The sequence below is a fragment of the Ascaphus truei genome, chromosome 3, assembly GCF_040206685.1.
Source record: "Ascaphus truei isolate aAscTru1 chromosome 3, aAscTru1.hap1, whole genome shotgun sequence".
NCBI classification, from domain to species: domain Eukaryota; kingdom Metazoa; phylum Chordata; class Amphibia; order Anura; family Ascaphidae; genus Ascaphus; species Ascaphus truei.
This window is the reverse complement of record NC_134485.1, coordinates 24,707,297-24,725,471: the sequence shown is the minus strand read 5'-3', so window position 1 is coordinate 24,725,471 and position 18,175 is coordinate 24,707,297. Positions and strand designations below refer to the sequence as shown.

Below are 18,175 nucleotides of genomic sequence, written 5' to 3'. Positions count from 1 at the left end.
CGGCGGCGTGCTATGGTGAGGGACATATGGCACAGAAAACACTTGTCACCAGGGCCCATTCTTCACATGTTCTGCCCCTGCAGTACTTGGCCCTTTCACTGGCAGACGGCCCTCTGAAGCCACAATGCCCCCTATTAGGACTGCAGGAAGCCTGGAACTACATTGACCGCAGTGGGGTGGGTGCGGCTCTTTTGGACCAGTCTGGTTACTGCGGCTAATATGGTAATCAAGTAAAGAATGTTTTGGAAAGCCAATTCAGGATCCAATCGCTTTCTCAGGACTGGTTCACACTTGGTGGGATTTGTTTTGTGCTTCCTGATGATGGTGTTACCTTTGGTGGGAAATAACCTTGGAAATTAGTTCAGTTCAATTGGTCATTTTGCAAAGTAGAAAGCAGCAGGGCAGCTCCGCGCTCGTACGGGCAAGTCTGGTGAACCAGCAAGTGCAAACCTCACTCCTGGCTGGTTTAGGCGACTGTTTGGGTTTGAGGACTCCTGTCAGATGTGACATGGGACAAGATGCTCCCTTCTGGCCATCCTTAAGGAAAAGACAGAAGCATGTCAGGGGGGGAGGAGGAGGGTGGGTAAGCCTAGATATCCCATGACTCCTTGTCACTCCATTCTTTAAGCAAGTAGTGGTCCTGTAAACACTGATACTGCTCTCCCCTCATTTTATAGGTGAGTGCAGGAGAGACTGGACAGTGGGATACAGGTAAAGGAGATGGGAGTAGGAGTTGCAATGATTGCGTACAGGGATGACTGGGAAGTGCAAGAAGGAAACAGATGGCGGCATTGGAATACAGGGAGGACGGTTATGTGCAGGGAGGGAAAAGGAGTATAGTTTTGCATGGTGAGAAGGACAATGAGAAAGTGGGAGAGAGAGATGACTATAGAGCACATGCACAAGGTGGGAAGATTGGTGCATGGGTAAGGGATGAGGAGAATGTGGTTAAGAGAAAGATAATCGGTTTTCATACACTTTTAGATCCCCCTGTATCAAACGCCACTATTTTCCCCTCTGGGAATCCCGCAGTTCCAATCCAGTAAAATAAAAATGAATGAATGGAGAGGAGTTGGGGTGAATTACTCCTGTAACGGACTATAACATTAATATGTATAATTGTCTTGCAATGTATTTCTTCTGCTGTAACACTACATGGGATTGGACGTTTGAAGGGGAAGTCCCAATCGCAACCACCTGTTAAAGGACTAAAATCATTTGGTTAAGTTCGTTCATAGGAATGGTGACCTAGCTTTGGAGGCTGTTGCCTTACGTACCAAGTTTCGTGTGTGTGCAATGTCCATGCATTGCGTCATTTCTACCTTCCCCTTTCTCATGCAAAGCGTATGTCCCTTTCTCCTTCCTCTTCTCCCACTTAGTCTTGAGTTATGAAGAGGCATTAATAATTAGGATGAGATCGGTATGGGGGTCAGTCACTTTTGTTGTAAATTGTTAACAAAATAAGTACATAAAGGCCGGGTATATATAACACATATTATAAAACCATTAATTTAATATGTTAAACAATATAATTTATAGACCAGTTGAGCTACAGTTGTACATAAGGAAATCAAAAGTCAAATAAGTTAGTAGGAAGTCCTATTTTATTTCCAATGATATATAAGACATTGGTTGGCTGAAGGGAACTAAGATTCATTGAACAGCAATGCCCTTTACGGAATCTACTTTCAGGTCTGTTCTATTGATTTGATGGAGCAAACCACATTTTGGAGAGTTGGATTCCGTTAGCATAGACAATTTAAAAAAAATGTATAAAGCTTTTGATGTATCATGGGTACATCCAAAGTCCCCCAGATAACTTTTTAATTGCCTTGGTAACTGTTCAGAAATAAATGAGACTGACCCTCCTATCTTCCCCTTTTTTTTCTTTTTACATGAATGGAAAGCTGGGGGTCCCTGTAGCTGAACCGCGTTCATTTCAGCTCAGTGGATCCCTTGGTTTGTGACATACTTGGCGGAGACAGTAGTTTCAGAACTTCTCTGTGTATAAATCCCCTGCATCATGTATGTACTGTATATCTTTATTTATATAGCGCCCACAGTGTACACAGTGCTTTACAAAGACAATGCAGTACGGGGAATAATAATACAATAAGTGCAACAAAATCCGACAATAGTGAATGAAATCCCTGCCCCGGAGAGCTTACAATCTAAGAGGTATGTTGGGAACCTTACAGAGAGAGCAGGTGAGGGAATAAGTGCAGTAGATGGCAGTGCATGGCAGGAGTGACTCTTTGACAATAGTGATGAGTCGAGGCTATTGGGATGCTTCATTTAAGAGGTGGGTTTTCAGGTTTGTCTTGAAGGTTGGGGGAGTGGAGCTTGACGTACATGGAGTGTGATGGAGTTCCACAGATAAGGGGCAGTGAGGGCAAAGGGTTTATGGCGAGAGAGAGAGCTGTAAGGGTGGAAAGGAGACGGTTATGGATAGAGCGCAGATGACGAACAGGTGCATAGCGAGAGATCAAAGCTGATATGTTGAAAGGAGCAGATGAGTGGAGACCCTTAAACGTAAGGAGCAGAACTTTGTATGTGGTCTGAAGCGACGTCGCCCGAGAACAAATGTATTGCCGCAGTCGCGTGCGCTTATAGTAAGCGCGATGGCAGCGACGCGTAATTTTGAAGCCGGTCAAATTTGATTTTTTCAGAGGCTGTCGCCACGTGACAGCTTCTGAACCAATCAATGACCTGGTCGCCCGCGACGTCGCCGCAAAGCGAATTACAACTTTTGCTAGCGGCGACGGTGACGACACTGTCGCGCGCACTATAAGCGCGGCCTAAAGAAGGAAAGTAAGTGCATTAACAGAGTAAATGATGAAGTTCTGAATCCACTTACTCTATTCTTGTTCACCTCCGATTCCACTACAATGTAACTCTTCAGGCACTTCCCATGTAGCACGTCACTAGGAGCACAGCCATTAAAGGTTTACTTAAGGAAGGGAGCGGTTGAAACTAATTCAGATATACCAAAGGAGGTGTAGGCTGACGCCAGGCCTTCCTATTGATCCACCTGATGCAGGAGTTTTAAGCCTCCATTTTGTTTCTCCTGCAAGTATCTCGAAACCAAGGGATCCCCCGTAACTAAAAAATGGGGGATAGGAGGATGGAACAGGGGAGGCTGCACCTTTCCAGCTGATCCATCCTAAGAGCTGTGTTGTCTTCCTAAGGTCAAACTGTACTAACACCTCACATTATATTATGCTACAGTATGAAGTGCCGAGGTCTCGCCACAGTAGAGTGGTGGCAGCTCCTCCGATAGTGGTTTAAGGCAATCATATTGATCTTTTTTTTTTTTTTCCACACCTCAGTGTGTCTTTTAGAGACCTTGTGAGACATTAAGGGAAATTGCATGACTTTCAGTTTCGTCACTTCCAATTCCAGTTCGCCTGTTCCTTAACCCCTACACTGCCAGCGGGGCAGCAATACCTTGCAAAGCTTGGCGAATCAATGGCTGCTACATATATCTAATAGTTTAAAGGTGCAATCCCACCTAGCTGGTGGGAAAAAAAGAACCTTCTGTAAAGAGTTGAACAATCTACCGTTCTTTCTTAAGCAAAGCTAGCCACACTAAAAGCAAATACGTGCAGCTTTTAAAATGAATGACACTTTGCAGTGTTTGTCCATCAGGTGCTTTATTTACCCCTAACCCCCCTGTCCTTATCAGAGAGCCAATAAGGAGGGAGGTTGCAAACCCCGAGTGATATCAGACAAACAGCAGCCGTAGAAAATCAAAAAGCTCTGGAATCTTTGCTCTCCGTGTTTATAAACTTGCTTGAAAATATAGTGTGTGTGTGTGTGTGTGTCGGTGTGTGTGTGTCGGTGTGTGTGTGTCGGTGTGTGTGTGTCGGTGTGTGTGTGTCGGTGTGTGTGTGTCGGTGTGTGTGTGTCGGATTTTAGTAAAAAAGCATCAGTGACCCAGCATAAACTACCCTTAAATATGTCGGTGCCATTAGTACACTTAGGCCTAGAAGGCATTGTACATTTAAATACTTGACTATTTTAAATTATCAATCACTAAGTAAAGGTATTTAAAAAATATATATATATTCATTTTTATTTACAAGTTTTCATTCACAGCATGATCTCCGAAGAAGGGGGTTATTGGTCAGCTTGTGTTTTTTGAGCATGTAATCTGCTTCTGCATGTGTGCATTGCGAGTCTTCCTGTTGACTTTGTACAGACACGTTGGCTCTGCCTGTCACTTACTGAACCTGTGAGAATAATAAGTGAGAGCTTTCAGTTTGTCAGAGCTGTAGGAGTGTGTAGAGAGAAAGGGCACTGCAAGTGATTAGTTGAGAGCACAATCCTTTGTAGCCACTAATTTGGCGATGCAGTCCTACTTCGCATTGTGTGTGGGATTCGCTGTAGTGAAAACATTTGGTTCATAATTTAGCATATTTCCAGGGCCACGTTTAGGAAACTGAGCCCATTGCCGAAGGTTAGAACATGAGCCCTCACGTGCTGTCACTAAAACAGCAATCCTGCTTTCCTTATGTGTATATTTTTATAGGTATAGGTGTAACAGGTTTCCCCCACCCTCTGGTGAGATCTCACTATTACAGTGTTTTGTGGTACTTACCTGCTGCCTCACAGAATCGCTGAGTTTCCACCGTTGTTAGTGGGGAAGACAAGACAGGCTTTTGGGGTGATGGTTGGTTCTTTCTCAGATCTTCACTTGGTGCAGCGCCTCCATCCCCAGCAGGATCCAGTAGTACTGGATGCAATCCCTGCAGGAGAACCCTCGTCCCCCTGATTAATTGCAGTCTTAGGCCGGAGTATATAATAAACAGGAACGGCTTTATTTTTCAACAGCGAATACAGCATATAATTGTATGGTCCCTGGACTCAACCAAGGAGGCATTAGGCCCCAAGTGTCTGTCCTCAACTCTTTCCCTATTCCCTGGTGCAGGGGTCATCAAACTCTTAGTCCAAAAGAGCCAAATATGAGAAGCACAACGATTTAGAATTTTTCAAAGAGCCATAAATATATTTTTACAAGTACGGTTGATTAACCATCACATTAAGCTGTCCCCCCATCATTATTCCCCCTCATCACATCAGGCTGCCCCCCCATCATTATTCCCCCTCATCACATCAGGCTGCCCCCCCCTCTCCCCCCAGGGCCGCCAACAGAAATCATGGGGCCCAGGACAAATAAAATGAGCAGCCCCCCCACCCGAACCCATAGCGCACCTACCACGAAAAAATATCTTTTAGCGCGTAACTTTTACTTAACTGTTTTCTTATTGTGATACAGAAAAAAACATTACAATGCCACCTGTTTATTTTTATATTTTCAACAAAAGACATGTGGCTGAGTGGGTGGGTGAATGACACTGGGTGGGTGGGTGGGTGACAGTGACTGGGTGGGTGACAGTGACTGGGTGGGTGACAGTGACTGGATGGGTGACAGTGACTGGGTGGGTGGATGACAGTGACTGGGTGGGTGACAGTGACTTAGACAGTGACTGGTTGGGTGGGTGACAGTGACTGGGTGGGTGACAGTGACTGGGTGGGTGACAGTGACTGGATGGGTGACAGTGACTGGTTGGGTGGGAGACAGTGACTTGGTGGGTGAGTGAATGACGATGGGTGGGTGGGTTGAATGACGGTGGGTGGGTGGGTGACAGTGACTGGGTGGGTGACAGTGACTGGGTGGGTGGGTGACAGTGACTAGGTGGGTGAATGACAGTGACACTTGAATGACAGTGACTTGAATGACAGTGGGTGGGTGAATGACAGTGGGTGGGTGGGTGAATGACGGTGGGTGGGTGGGTGAATGACGGTGGGTGGGTGGGTGAATGACGGTGGGTGGGTGAATGACGGTGGGTGGGTGGGTGAATGAATGACGGTGGGTGGATGAATGGGAGACAGTGACTGGGTGAATGACAGTGACTGGGTGGATGGGTGGGTGAATGACGATGGGTGGGTGAATGGGAGACAGTGACTGGGTGGGTGAATGACAGTGACTGGGTGGGTGAATGACAGTGACTGGGTGGGTGAATGACAGTGACTGGGTGGGTGAATGACAGTGACTGGGTGGGTGAATGACAGTGACTGGGTGGGTGAATGACAGTGACTGGGTGGGTGGGTGAATGACGGTGGGTGGGTGAATGACGGTGGGTGGGTGAATGACGGTGGGTGGGTGGATGGGTGGGTGGGTGAATGACAGTGACTGGGTGGGTGAATGACGGTGGATGGGTGGGTGAATGACGGTGGATGGGTGGGTGAATGACGGTTGGGTGGGTGGATGAATGACGGTTTGAATGAATGACGGTGGGTGGGTGGGTGACTGGGTGAATGACAGTGACTAGGTGGGTGGGTAACAGTGACTAGGTGGGTGGGTGGGTAACAGTGACTGGGTGAGTGGGTGAATGACACTGGGTGGGTGGGTGGGAGACACTGACTGGGTGGGTGGGAGACAGTGACTGGGTGGGTGGGAGACAGTGACTGGGTGGGTGGGTGAATGACGGTGGGCGGGTGGGTGAATGACGGTGGGCGGGTGGGTGAATGACGGTGGGTGGTGGGTGAATGACGATGGGTGGGCGGGTGAATGACGGTGGGTGGGTGAATGAATGACGGTAGGTGGGTGAATGGGAGACAGTGACTGGGTGAATGACAGTGACTGGGTGAATGACAGTGACTGGGTGAATGACAGTGACTGGGTGAATGACAGTGACTGGGTGAATGACAGTGACTGGGTGAATGACAGTGACTGGGTGAATGACAGTGACTGGGTGGGTGGGTGAATGACGGTGGGTGGGTGGGTGAATGACGGTGGGTGGGTGAATGGGAGACAGTGGGTGGGTGAATGACCGTGACTGGGTGGGTGAATGAATGACGGTGGGTGGGTGAATGGGAGACAGTGACTGGGTGAATGACAGTGGGAGGGTGGGTGGGTGAATGACGGTGGGTGGGTGAATGACGGTGGGTGGGTGAATGGGAGACAGTGACTGGGTGAATGACAGTGACTGGGTGGGTGGGTGAATGACTGTGGATGGGTGCGTGGGTGAATGACTGTGGATGGGTGTGTGAATGACGATGGGTGGGTTGCTGAATGACGGTGGGTGGGTGGGTGAATGACGGTTTGAATGGGAGACAGTGACTGGGTGAATGACAGTGACTGGGTGGGTGGGTGAATGACAGTGGGTGGGTGGGTGAATGACGGTGGATGGGTGGGTGAATGACGGTGGATGGGTGGGTGAATGACGGTGGATGGGTGAATGAATGACGGTGGGTGGGTGAATGGGAGACAGTGACTGGGTGAATGACAGTGACTAGGTTGGTGGGTGAATGACACTGGGTGGGAGACACTGACTGGGTGAGTGGGAGACACTGACTGGGTGAGTGGGAGACACTGACTGGGTGGGTGGGAGACACTCACTGGGTGGGTCGGAAACACTGGGTGGGTGGGTGACAGTGACAGTGGGTGACAGTGACTTACCTTGACCGGGTGGGTGCAGCTTGCTGCCGGACTCTTTCCCCTCCTGCCCCCGATATCCCCGCGGCAGCTGCCCGGGAGGGGAGGTGGGCTTTGGGGTGCGGGATGTGGGCTCGGGGGGGGCGGGGCACGGGAGGTGGGCTCGGGGGGGGCGGGGGAATCTGGCCGCGGGTGGAAGCAGGCCGCAGATTTAGCTGGTACTTCCCCGTACGTTGACGGAGGGGGGGGGGAGGGGCCGCCACAGGAGGAGCTGGTACTTCCCCCCTCCGTCCCACGTTGGGAGCGGGGGGGGGGGGGAGCGGCCCTGACCTGCGCATGTGCGCCGGGACCGCTGGGAAATCGCCGCCATTTTTCGCCATGCGCTTGCTTCCGCATCGCGCCTGCCCCGCATTTCCTGAGGAGAGCCGAACGGACGTGCCCCAAGAGCCGCAAGTGGCTCGCGAGCCGCGGTTTGACGACCCCTGCCCCGTTGTAATAGGGGGTAGTGGTCCCTCTCCCCTCAGGGAGGGGAAGGAAGATGGTCAGAGTCCTTACTCCACGCTCCCTAGAACTTGACTCCTCTAAATTTGGCTATGCAGCCCCTTTTGTACCCAGAGAGACGGTCCAAGGTGTGAGCCCCTGATTTGGCAGTACACAGGCCTTAGCCGCCACCCCCTGTCACTCAAGGGAGCTGCTTACTGCAGGGGAAACCCCGGATTAAACCTAACACTGCCTGAACTGATACCAGGGCTTGTGTTTTAGGCAGGGCAGATTAGTAGCTAAAAAGGATACATGGCTACATAGGATTTAAGCAGGGGGTCTCCGGAGCTGTACCGCGTTCATTTCGGCTCTGGGGACCCCTGCTCCCCTAGATACTTAACTCCGTAGAGGGTGCCGGTAGCTTCGGCTGTGCTATGTGGGGCTATCGTAATGGCAGATTTAAAAGTCTCGCATCACGCTGGCCAATAGGAAACCGTGACATCATCCCTTGCGGTTTCCTAGTGACCCACATGAGAAATGAATGCAATTCTGCCCCAGAGACCCACTACTTCAGTCCTATAACCCTACAGATTTTTTTTTTTTAAAGGAAATCAGGGTTGTTGTTTTTAAAGATTTTCTTTTTTCTGTATTAACATCCTCAGGTGCTGCACAAAGTAAACATTTCAAGTGTACCTGTGGGGTGTGTGAGCGACGGGCATGTTTAGATAGTTGAATTAACAAACTAGTTCAGCAGATTGCAATGCAATTACAATTCTAATAATGACCAGGTTTATATAACCAAATTATTGTAACAGTAAAGTAACTGTAATCAAAACCTTGACAGATATAGATCTGTATATCTCCAGCAAGGAACACGGTCCTGTGAGCTGCTACTTTACAACCGCTCTCAATATGACTTATTTTGCAGTTTGACAAAAAAAAAATCTATGTATAAACAGGTGGTCATCGGTATCCGTCATTTCATTTCCTGCCAAACGGATTATCCGACGCGTCCTAATGCATTCCGCGGGAACGCTGTATCCAACGTCGGAACATATTATCCGACGCGTCCCATTCCGCGGGAACGCTTTATCCAACGTCGGAACAGATTATCCGACGCGTCGCATTCCGCGGGAACGCTTTATCCAACGTCGGAACAGATTATCCGACGCGTCGCATTCCGCGGGAACGCTTTATCCAACGTCGGAACAGATTATCCGACGCGTCGCATTCCGCGGGAACGCTTTATCCAACGTCGGAACAGATTATCCGACGCGTCGCATTCCGCGGGAACGCTTTATCCAACGTCGGAACAGATTATCCGACGCGTCGCATTCCGCGGGAACGCTTTATCCAACGTCGGAACAGATTATCTGACGCGTCGCATTCCGCGGGAACGCTTTATCCAACGTCGGAACAGATTATCTGACGCGTCGCATTCCGCGGGAACGCTGTATCCAACGTCGGAGCAATTATCCGACGCGTCGCATTCCGCGGGAACGCTTTATCCGACGTCGGAACAGATTATCTGACGCGTCGCATTCCGCGGGAACGCTGTATCCAACGTCGGAACAGATTATCTGACGCGTCGCATTCCGCGGGAACGCTTTATCCGATGTCGGAGCAGATTATCCGACGTGTCGCATTCCGCGGGAACGCTTTATCCGACGTCGGAACAGATTATCTGACGCGTCGCATTCCGCGGGAACGCTGTATCCAACGTCGGAGCAGATTATCCGACGCGTCGCATTCCGCGGGAACGCTTTATCCGACGTCGGAACAGATTATCTGACGCGTCGCATTCCAGGGGAACGCTTTATCCAACGTCGGAACGCATTAGCTGGCGGCTGCTGACTAACATTGGTTTCACAATCCGACGGTTCATGAACCGCTGCGTTTTGGCAGAGCGGATTCCGTCGGATGACCGAGCACCACCTGTACCGACAATTGGAGGCATAAAATAATAATAAATATGAGCAATACAGGCATACCCCGCTTTAAGGACACTCACTTTAAGTACACTCGCGAGTAAGGACATATCGCCCAATAGGCAAACGGCAGCTCGCGCATGCGCCTGTCAGCACGTCCTGAACAGCAATACCGGCTCCCTACCTGTACCCAAGCTGTGCGCAAGCGGGGAGACTATAGAGCCTGTTACAGATGTGTTATTTACATCAGTTATGCACGTATAGGACGATTGCAGTACAGTACATGCATCAATAAGTGGGGAAAAGGCAGTGCTTCACTTTAAGTACATTTTCGCTTTACATACATGCTCCGGTCCCATTGCGTATGTTAATGCGGGGTGTGGGGTTATGCCCGTACAATGCTCTTAATAGTCTGATTCAAATGGCAGCATCAATTATTTTTACGGCAATACAAAAACAATCGAGCAGCCAACATTTATTTATGTATTTTTTTTAAACACATAGAGGGTTATCCATTAAATTGATTTCAATGGGAGTTTCCATTGGATTGTGTCCCGATCAGAACTATCGCAGTTTTAATGAATTACCCTCCCAAATTATGTATTTTATTATACATCGCATTGACGCAGAGGGTCTCTAAAGCAAAACCCCATTAATTTCAGCTTCGGGGACCCCCTGCTTCCTGAGATACTTAGCTCGGAAGAGATGCCGGGATCTTGGCAAAGTTTAATGCTCCCTGGCCAATAGGAAGCCAAACCTGATGACATCACAGCTCCCTATTGGCCCGCAGGGCGCGTGAGCTTTGATAAGCGGCCATTATGTGATCCCTGCTAGCGGTGCAGCTACTGGCTCCCCCTACCGAGTTTATCCCTGGAAGCAGGGGGTCCCCGGAGCTGAATTTTATGGGGTTCAGCCCCGGGGACTCTCCTGCTTCAATACTAAAGTTAAAAATAAAAACATTCGCAAAACAAACCGCTCGCTTTAAACACTTTTATAATTGGATAAAATGTTCACTGAAATAAGTTGGACTCACAAGGACACCGTGATCTATATATTAACACCACTGTGGAGCAAAACGGATGGAAATAGCATTATTTTAATATTACACGAATTACTTCCAATACATCACGATCTGTGCTCCAATATGTGCCCCTTGTGGCCCATCTTGTGATTTGGGGAGAGTCAAATGGACCGCGTTAGGAATGCGTTTTCACGAGGCACAGATTAGAATGAGATGTATCGCTGAGCACCCGACTCTGTGTCACTTCTGTCCTTTCAGCTAGTGTCAAAAAAAACCCAAGTTTAGAGAGGCAATGCGACTTATCTATTTGTTTGCGCATTTCTTTCTTGTTGATGTAGCCAGGTCTCCCCTGCACAGCCGCACCCCCCTCACCTCGTGTCCGATCGCGGGTGCCGCCGAGTCCAATGGCGGCCCCGCCCGGCGATCGCAGAGGTGAGGGCGGTCAGGTCCCGGCTCGGGGGTTGCCAGGGAAGCGCGCGGCCGGTTGCCAAGGCCGCACGCGCGTCACAGGGATCCCGGAGCTCCCGGAGCCGGGCTGCGAGGGCGCCGCCATTGCCCCTTAGCTTGCGCATGCGCAGTGATCGCGCAGGTAAGGCCCCAGAGCTAGGGAGAAGTCGCGCGAGAGTGAGGTTAGTCAGGGAAAGGTTGAGGCAGCCCCAGACAGCTTGCGCAGGAGAGGGAGGAAAAAGTCTGCGAAGCCCTAGCCATTCAGGGAAGGCTCTGAGCAGGGACTACAGATCCCAGGAGCCTCTGCGCGCCCGACGTGATGTCAGGGAGCCAATAGGGCTAAGGATCTCCAGTCAGGCAAGTAGATACATTTCGCGCGCTGAGCCCACGTTAGGGAGTCAGAGACCGGAGCAGCCCAGGGAAGGAGGTAGGGTACGGGATTCAGGGACTCCCTGTACTAGGCCAGCACCCCCTGGGCCCGAGATAGCTAAGTACCCCATTATAGTGAGTGTTGCCAGGGACTGCCCTAGGTTAAGGGACCCTGTCACTCAGGTTTGTCAGTTGGAGTCAGGGAGCTGTGAGGGAAGGAAGGGTGCGGGGAGCGAGTGCAGTTCCTGCACCCATATAGGTACCCACACCCCAGGTAGGCCCCAACTCCCCACTAGGTTAGTGGGTAAGTGCTGAGGGAGGCCCAAGATAGGGACGCTGCCCTTAGTGTAGTGCTGCCTTGTCAGAGTCACGGCTGTCAGTGCTGTGAGGTCTGACAGGCAGGCACCTTGTTGTGTAGCACATTGGCTGCACACATCCAGAGGGTCACAGCTTGTTGCTGTAGGCGCTGGGACTAGTTTAGTAACAGTCAGGACTGGGAAGAGTTAGGGGAGTGGGGCAGGTTATTTACCCATGTAGACCCCTAGGAGTTTCCCCCAAAGCCATTACAGATTGCTGTGCTGTAGGGACGGCCTATAGTATAGCGCGTGTCACTTAGTGCTGGTCCTATGTTAGGGATCCTGTAACAGTAGGGTAGATTAGATAGGGACACAGCGGACGCTGCGGTTCCTGCTAAGAGGTTCGGATCCAAGTTGGGGTCCTCAGAGACTGTTTCCAGGGTGCGATCGCCCTCGGCGGTACGCGTGCAAACAGTCCGGTTGGGGATCAGATGACGTCATCCTACGACTGATCCTTTGTGAAGTTGTTGCTGATCCGAGCACAGGAGTGCTCGGCAGGTACTATACAGTCATAAGTGCACCAACGGGCCCTTAGTGTAATTGTGGCTGCGCAGTCACCCATTGCCTCTCTCTGCAAGAGTGCGGGACATTGGGTGGCGTTCTTTGGACACTGGGTGGGATCACCTGGTGTTGGGGAACCGTCCTGCGGGACGTCGCAGTAAGTGTCTCCTCGAGAGAGGGACACCTGTTCTGATATGTTTGTATGGTATTGTGTTATATGCTGTTCCCAGTAAATGCTATTAGTTATTATAGATATCACTGTGTGTGAGTATTGATTATTTGTATGTGTCCTGCGAGGAACCACTCCCCCTATGGTGGGAGCCATCGCAGGTGGAGGCGCTGTATCGAGTAAGTGGTTACCCCTAATATATATTGCCCCAGGTTCCCCGTGGCGGAAGCTCAGCCATCCTGTGAGCCAACAGGTAACGCACCACACACCTGGTAACACCGTATGTTCTCCGCACACACACTATATCTGCGATGGGGGGGGGGGGAATACCCGTTACATTTTTAAAACAGGATTTTGAAGCAGGGGGTTCTCTGGAGCTGAACCCCATTACTTTCAGCTTCGGGGACCCACTGCTTCCTGAGATACAGGCCTCCTTAGGGGGTGCGGGTAGCTGATCGGCTAGCAAGGTTCATGTAATGCAGGGGCGCGCAAACTGGGGGGCGCGTAAGAATTTCTGGGGGGCGCGGTGCTTACAGCCAAAGCATTTAAATTAAATGTCAGGGCACCGCGCAAGGCCTCTGTAAGATCCCTTACCTTGTCTCCGACTGTTTTGGGCGACGCGGCGTCAAATGATGCCACTGTGTAATTTGACGCTTGAGACAAGGTTAGGGGGAGGGTGTGAGCAGAGGGGAGAGCCGGCAGGGGGGCGCAGAGGGAAAGGTTTGCGCACCCCCGGATGTAATGGCCACTTTTCAAAGCTCCCGCGCTCTTCGGGCCAATAAAAATCTGTGACATCATCGGGTGCGGCTTCCTGTTAGCACGCAAGACGTGGGAGCTGTAAACTTTGCAGAGATACCGGCACCCCCTCTGGAGGTCTCTATCCCAACTAAGCAGGGGTTACCCGGAGCTGAAATTATTGGGGATCACCTCCGGGTCAACCTGTCCTCCCCGTGCTCTCCTCTAACTAGCTCATCCAATTATTTTAACCTTGTCTTCACTTTCCCTTCTTTATTTTGATCACATACTCCATTGAATTATTAAAGAACCAGGGAACCTGGTTCAATTCCCGGTGTCGGCTCCTTGTGACCTTGGGCAAGTCACTTTATCTTCCTGTGCCTCAGGCACCAAAAACATAGATTGTCACCAAAAACATAGATTGTAAGCTCCACGGGGCAGGGACCTGTGCCTGCAAAATGTCTCTGTAAAGCGCTATGTAAAACTAGCAGCGCTATACAAGAACATATTATTATTGTGTGTTTATTCCTGGTTTATTTTGTTTTGCAGGCTTTGCAGAGTAATTTAAAGTACTGCCTTCTACCAAGACGTCTGATCATCAGTAAGAGATTAGCACAATGTCTGCACCCAGCTCTGCCCAGTGGAGTGCATTTGAAAGCTCTGGAGACCTATGAAATTATATTCAAAATCATTGGGACAAAATGGCTGGCCAGAGATCTCTTCCTGTACAGGTATATATATCGATTTTAATATGTGTGTGTGTGTGTGTGTGTGTGTGTGTGTGTGTGTGTGTGTGTGTGTGTGTGTGTGTGTGTGTGTGTGTGTGTGTGTGTGTGTGTGTGTGTATTTAATTTTTTTTAATTTGTGGGCTATTCTTCCAGACGTATATTTTTTTAAAGGTTTGATAAGGGATCAGTGTGTTCTCTTTTAACAAATCCAGATCTTGCATTCTCTCTAGTAGGACTCCGAAACTGCTGTCTGTTATAAAATAAGAAAGAAAGACTGCGGGGAGGGGGGGGTGTTATGATTTAACTCCTTGTAATGTATGTTTTTTTTAATCCTCTGTGTTTCTCTTATGTGAAGCTCTGGCCTGTTTCCCCTGCTGTCCAACGCAGCCATGTCTGTGAAACCGGTTCTCCTTGGTCTGTACGAGACGTATTTTCTTCCTCTTCAGAAGTCCCTGCTGCCCAGTCTTCAGGCTTTCATCACTGGGTTACTGCCAGGCTTGGAGGAAGGGTCGGAAATCTATGAGAGGTAACCGCAGATTACGGCATCCCCCGCCCGCTGTCTTACACTCCCCCGCCCCCCGCTGTCTTACACTCCCCCGCCCGCTGTCTTACACTCCCCCGCCCGCTGTCTTACACTCCCCCGCCCCCCGCTGTCTTACACTCCCCCGCCCGCTGTCTTACACTCCCCCGCCCCCCGCTGTCTTACACTCCCCCGCCCCCCGCTGTCTTACACTCCCCCGCCCCCCGCTGTCTTACACTCCCCCGCCCCCCGCTGTCTTACACTCCCCCGCCCCCCGCTGTCTTACACTCCCCCGCCCCCCGCTGTCTTACACTCCCCCGCCCCCCGCTGTCTTACATTCCCCCGCCCCCCGCTGTCTTACACTCCCCCGCCCCCCGCTGTCTTACACTCCCCCGCCCCCCGCTGTCTTACACTCCCCCGCCCCCCGCTGTCTTACACTCCCCCGCCCCCCGCTGTCTTACACTCCCCCGCCCCCCGCTGTCTTACACTCCCCCGCCCCCCGCTGTCTTACACTCCCCCGCCCCCCGCTGTCTTACACTCCCCCGCCCCCCGCTGTCTTACACTCCCCCGCCCCCCGCTGTCTTACACTCCCCCGCCCCCCGCTGTCTTACACTCCCCCGCCCCCCGCTGTCTTACACTCCCCCGCCCCCCGCTGTCTTACACTTCCCCGCCCCCCGCTGTCTTACCCTCCCCCGCCCCCCGCTGTCTTACACTCCCCCGCCCCCCGCTGTCTTACACTCCCCCGCCCCCCGCTGTCTTACACTCCCCCGCCCCCCGCTGTCTTACACTCCCCCGCCCCCCGCTGTCTTACACTCCCCCGCCCCCCGCTGTCTTACACTCCCCCGCCCCCCGCTGTCTTACACTCCCCCGCCCCCCGCTGTCTTACACTCCCCCGCCCCCCGCTGTCTTACACTCCCCCGCCCCCCGCTGTCTTACACTCCCCCGCCCCCCGCTGTCTTACACTCCCCCGCCCCCCGCTGTCTTACACTCCCCCGCCCCCCGCTGTCTTACACTCCCCCGCCCCCCGCTGTCTTACACTCCCCCGCCCCCCGCTGTCTTACACTCCCCCGCCCCCCGCTGTCTTACACTCCCCCGCCCCCCGCTGTCTTACACTTCCCCGCCCCCCGCTGTCTTACACTTCCCCGCCCCCCGCTGTCTTACCCTCCCCCGCCCCCCGCTGTCTTACACTCCCCCGCCCCCCGCTGTCTTACACTCCCCCGCCCCCCGCTGTCTTACACTCCCCCGCCCCCCGCTGTCTTACACTCCCCCGCCCCCCGCTGTCTTACACTCCCCCGCCCCCCGCTGTCTTACACTCCCCCGCCCCCCGCTGTCTTACACTCCCCCGCCCCCCGCTGTCTTACACTCCCCCGCCCCCCGCTGTCTTACACTCCCCCGCCCCCCGCTGTCTTACACTCCCCCGCCCCCCGCTGTCTTACACTCCCCCGCCCCCCGCTGTCTTACACTCCCCCGCCCCCCGCTGTCTTACACTCCCCCGCCCCCCGCTGTCTTACACTCCCCCGCCCCCCGCTGTCTTACACTCCCCCGCCCCCCGCTGTCTTACACTCCCCCGCCCCCCGCTGTCTTACACTCCCCCGCCCCCCGCTGTCTTACACTTCCCCGCCCCCCGCTGTCTTACACTTCCCCGCCCCCCGCTGTCTTACACTTCCCCGCCCCCCGCTGTCTTACCCTCCCCCGCCCCCCGCTGTCTTACCCTCCCCCGCCCCCCGCTGTCTTACACTCCCCCGCCCCCCGCTGTCTTACACTCCCCCGCCCCCCGCTGTCTTACACTCCCCCGCCCCCCGCTGTCTTACACTCCCCCGCCCCCCGCTGTCTTACACTCCCCCGCCCCCCGCTGTCTTACACTCCCCCGCCCCCCGCTGTCTTACACTCCCCCGCCCCCCGCTGTCTTACACTCCCCCGCCCCCCGCTGTCTTACACTCCCCCGCCCCCCGCTGTCTTACACTCCCCCGCCCCCCGCTGTCTTACACTCCCCCGCCCCCCGCTGTCTTACACTCCCCCGCCCCCCGCTGTCTTACACTCCCCCGCCCCCCGCTGTCTTACACTCCCCCGCCCCCCGCTGTCTTACACTCCCCCGCCCCCCGCTGTCTTACACTCCCCCGCCCCCCGCTGTCTTACACTCCCCCGCCCCCCGCTGTCTTACACTCCCCCGCCCCCCGCTGTCTTACACTCCCCCGCCCCCCGCTGTCTTACACTCCCCCGCCCCCCGCTGTCTTACACTCCCCCGCCCCCCGCTGTCTTACACTCCCCCGCCCCCCGCTGTCTTACACTCCCCCGCCCCCCGCTGTCTTACACTCCCCCGCCCCCCGCTGTCTTACCCTCCCCCGCCCCCCGCTGTCTTACACTCCCCCGCCCCCCGCTGTCTTACACTCCCCCGCCCCCCGCTGTCTTACCCTCCCCCGCCCGCCGTCTTACCCTCCCCCGCCCGCCGTTTTACCCTCCCCCGCCCGCCGTCTTACACTCCCCCGCCCGCCGTCTTACTCTCCCCCGCCCGCCGTCTTACCCTCCCCCGCCCGCAGTCTTACACACCCCCGCCCGCCGTCTTACACACCCCCGCCCGCCGTCTTACACTCCCCCGCCCGCCGTCTTACTCTCCCCCGCCCGCCGTCTTACTCTCCCCTGCCCGCCGTCTTACTCTCCCCCGCCCGCCGTCTTACACTCCCCCGCCCGCCGTCTTAGGCCTGGGACATGGTGATATGAAGAGCGCTGGGCAGCGCTGACGCTCGTGCTCTCCTGCTCAAGCATGAGATTTTTCGTATCCCTGCATGAGCGTCGGCGAGCGCGCATGTGTGCCGAGGCGGGGCTAGGGCACCACGTCACGGCGCCAACGTCACGGACTGCCATTGGCTTCTGGCAGTCACGTGACTGGCCCTGCGCTTCCCTCAGCGGCAACATTTTTTTAAGGCTCTCCTCTCATCTGCTCCTTTCTACATCGGCTTTGATCTCTAGCTATACCCCTGCTCTTCCCGTCCGCTAAACTCGTAACGGTAGAGCTCGTCTCCTGTGCTCCACCCCTTCCACCTCTACAGCTCTCTCTCGCCTTAAACCCTTTTTCCTCACTGCACCGTATCTGTCGGACTCTGTCACACTCAGTATACGCCAAGCACCTTCTCCCACACCTGCAAGGCAAACCTTAAAACCCACCTCTTAAATGGAGCATCCGAATAGGTTCGACTCATGACTATTGCCCCACACCAACAGTCACTCCTACCAACCATTCTGGCCAAACACTGCCATCTACAGCACTTAGTCCCTCATCTGCTGTCTTTAAGTCTCCCAACATACCCATGATATTGTAAACACTCTGGGGTAGGGTTTTCTTTTCCTAGTGTCGGACTTTGTTGTGCTTATTGCATTATAATTCCCTGTTCTGTATTGCCTTGGTAAAATGCTGAATACACTGTGGGCGCTATATAAAGATATACATACATATGTACCAAAAGAATACTGCATTACCATAGC

The 18,175-nt window shown here is 53.2% G+C and overlaps 1 protein-coding gene across 7 annotated transcripts in view; it reads left to right on the top strand.

Annotated features, from left to right (window-relative positions):
• The window catches only part of DOP1B (DOP1 leucine zipper like protein B), a 120,073-nt gene that overhangs the window by 30,670 nt on the left and 71,228 nt on the right, over positions 1-18,175 (top strand). For all 7 annotated transcript variants that reach the window (XM_075593796.1, XM_075593790.1, XM_075593794.1 and 4 more), the window contains exons 3-4: positions 13,997-14,178; positions 14,531-14,701. In XM_075593796.1, coding sequence (XP_075449911.1) covers positions 13,997-14,178; positions 14,531-14,701 — 353 coding nt within the window. The remainder of the gene's footprint in view (positions 1-13,996; positions 14,179-14,530; positions 14,702-18,175) is intronic.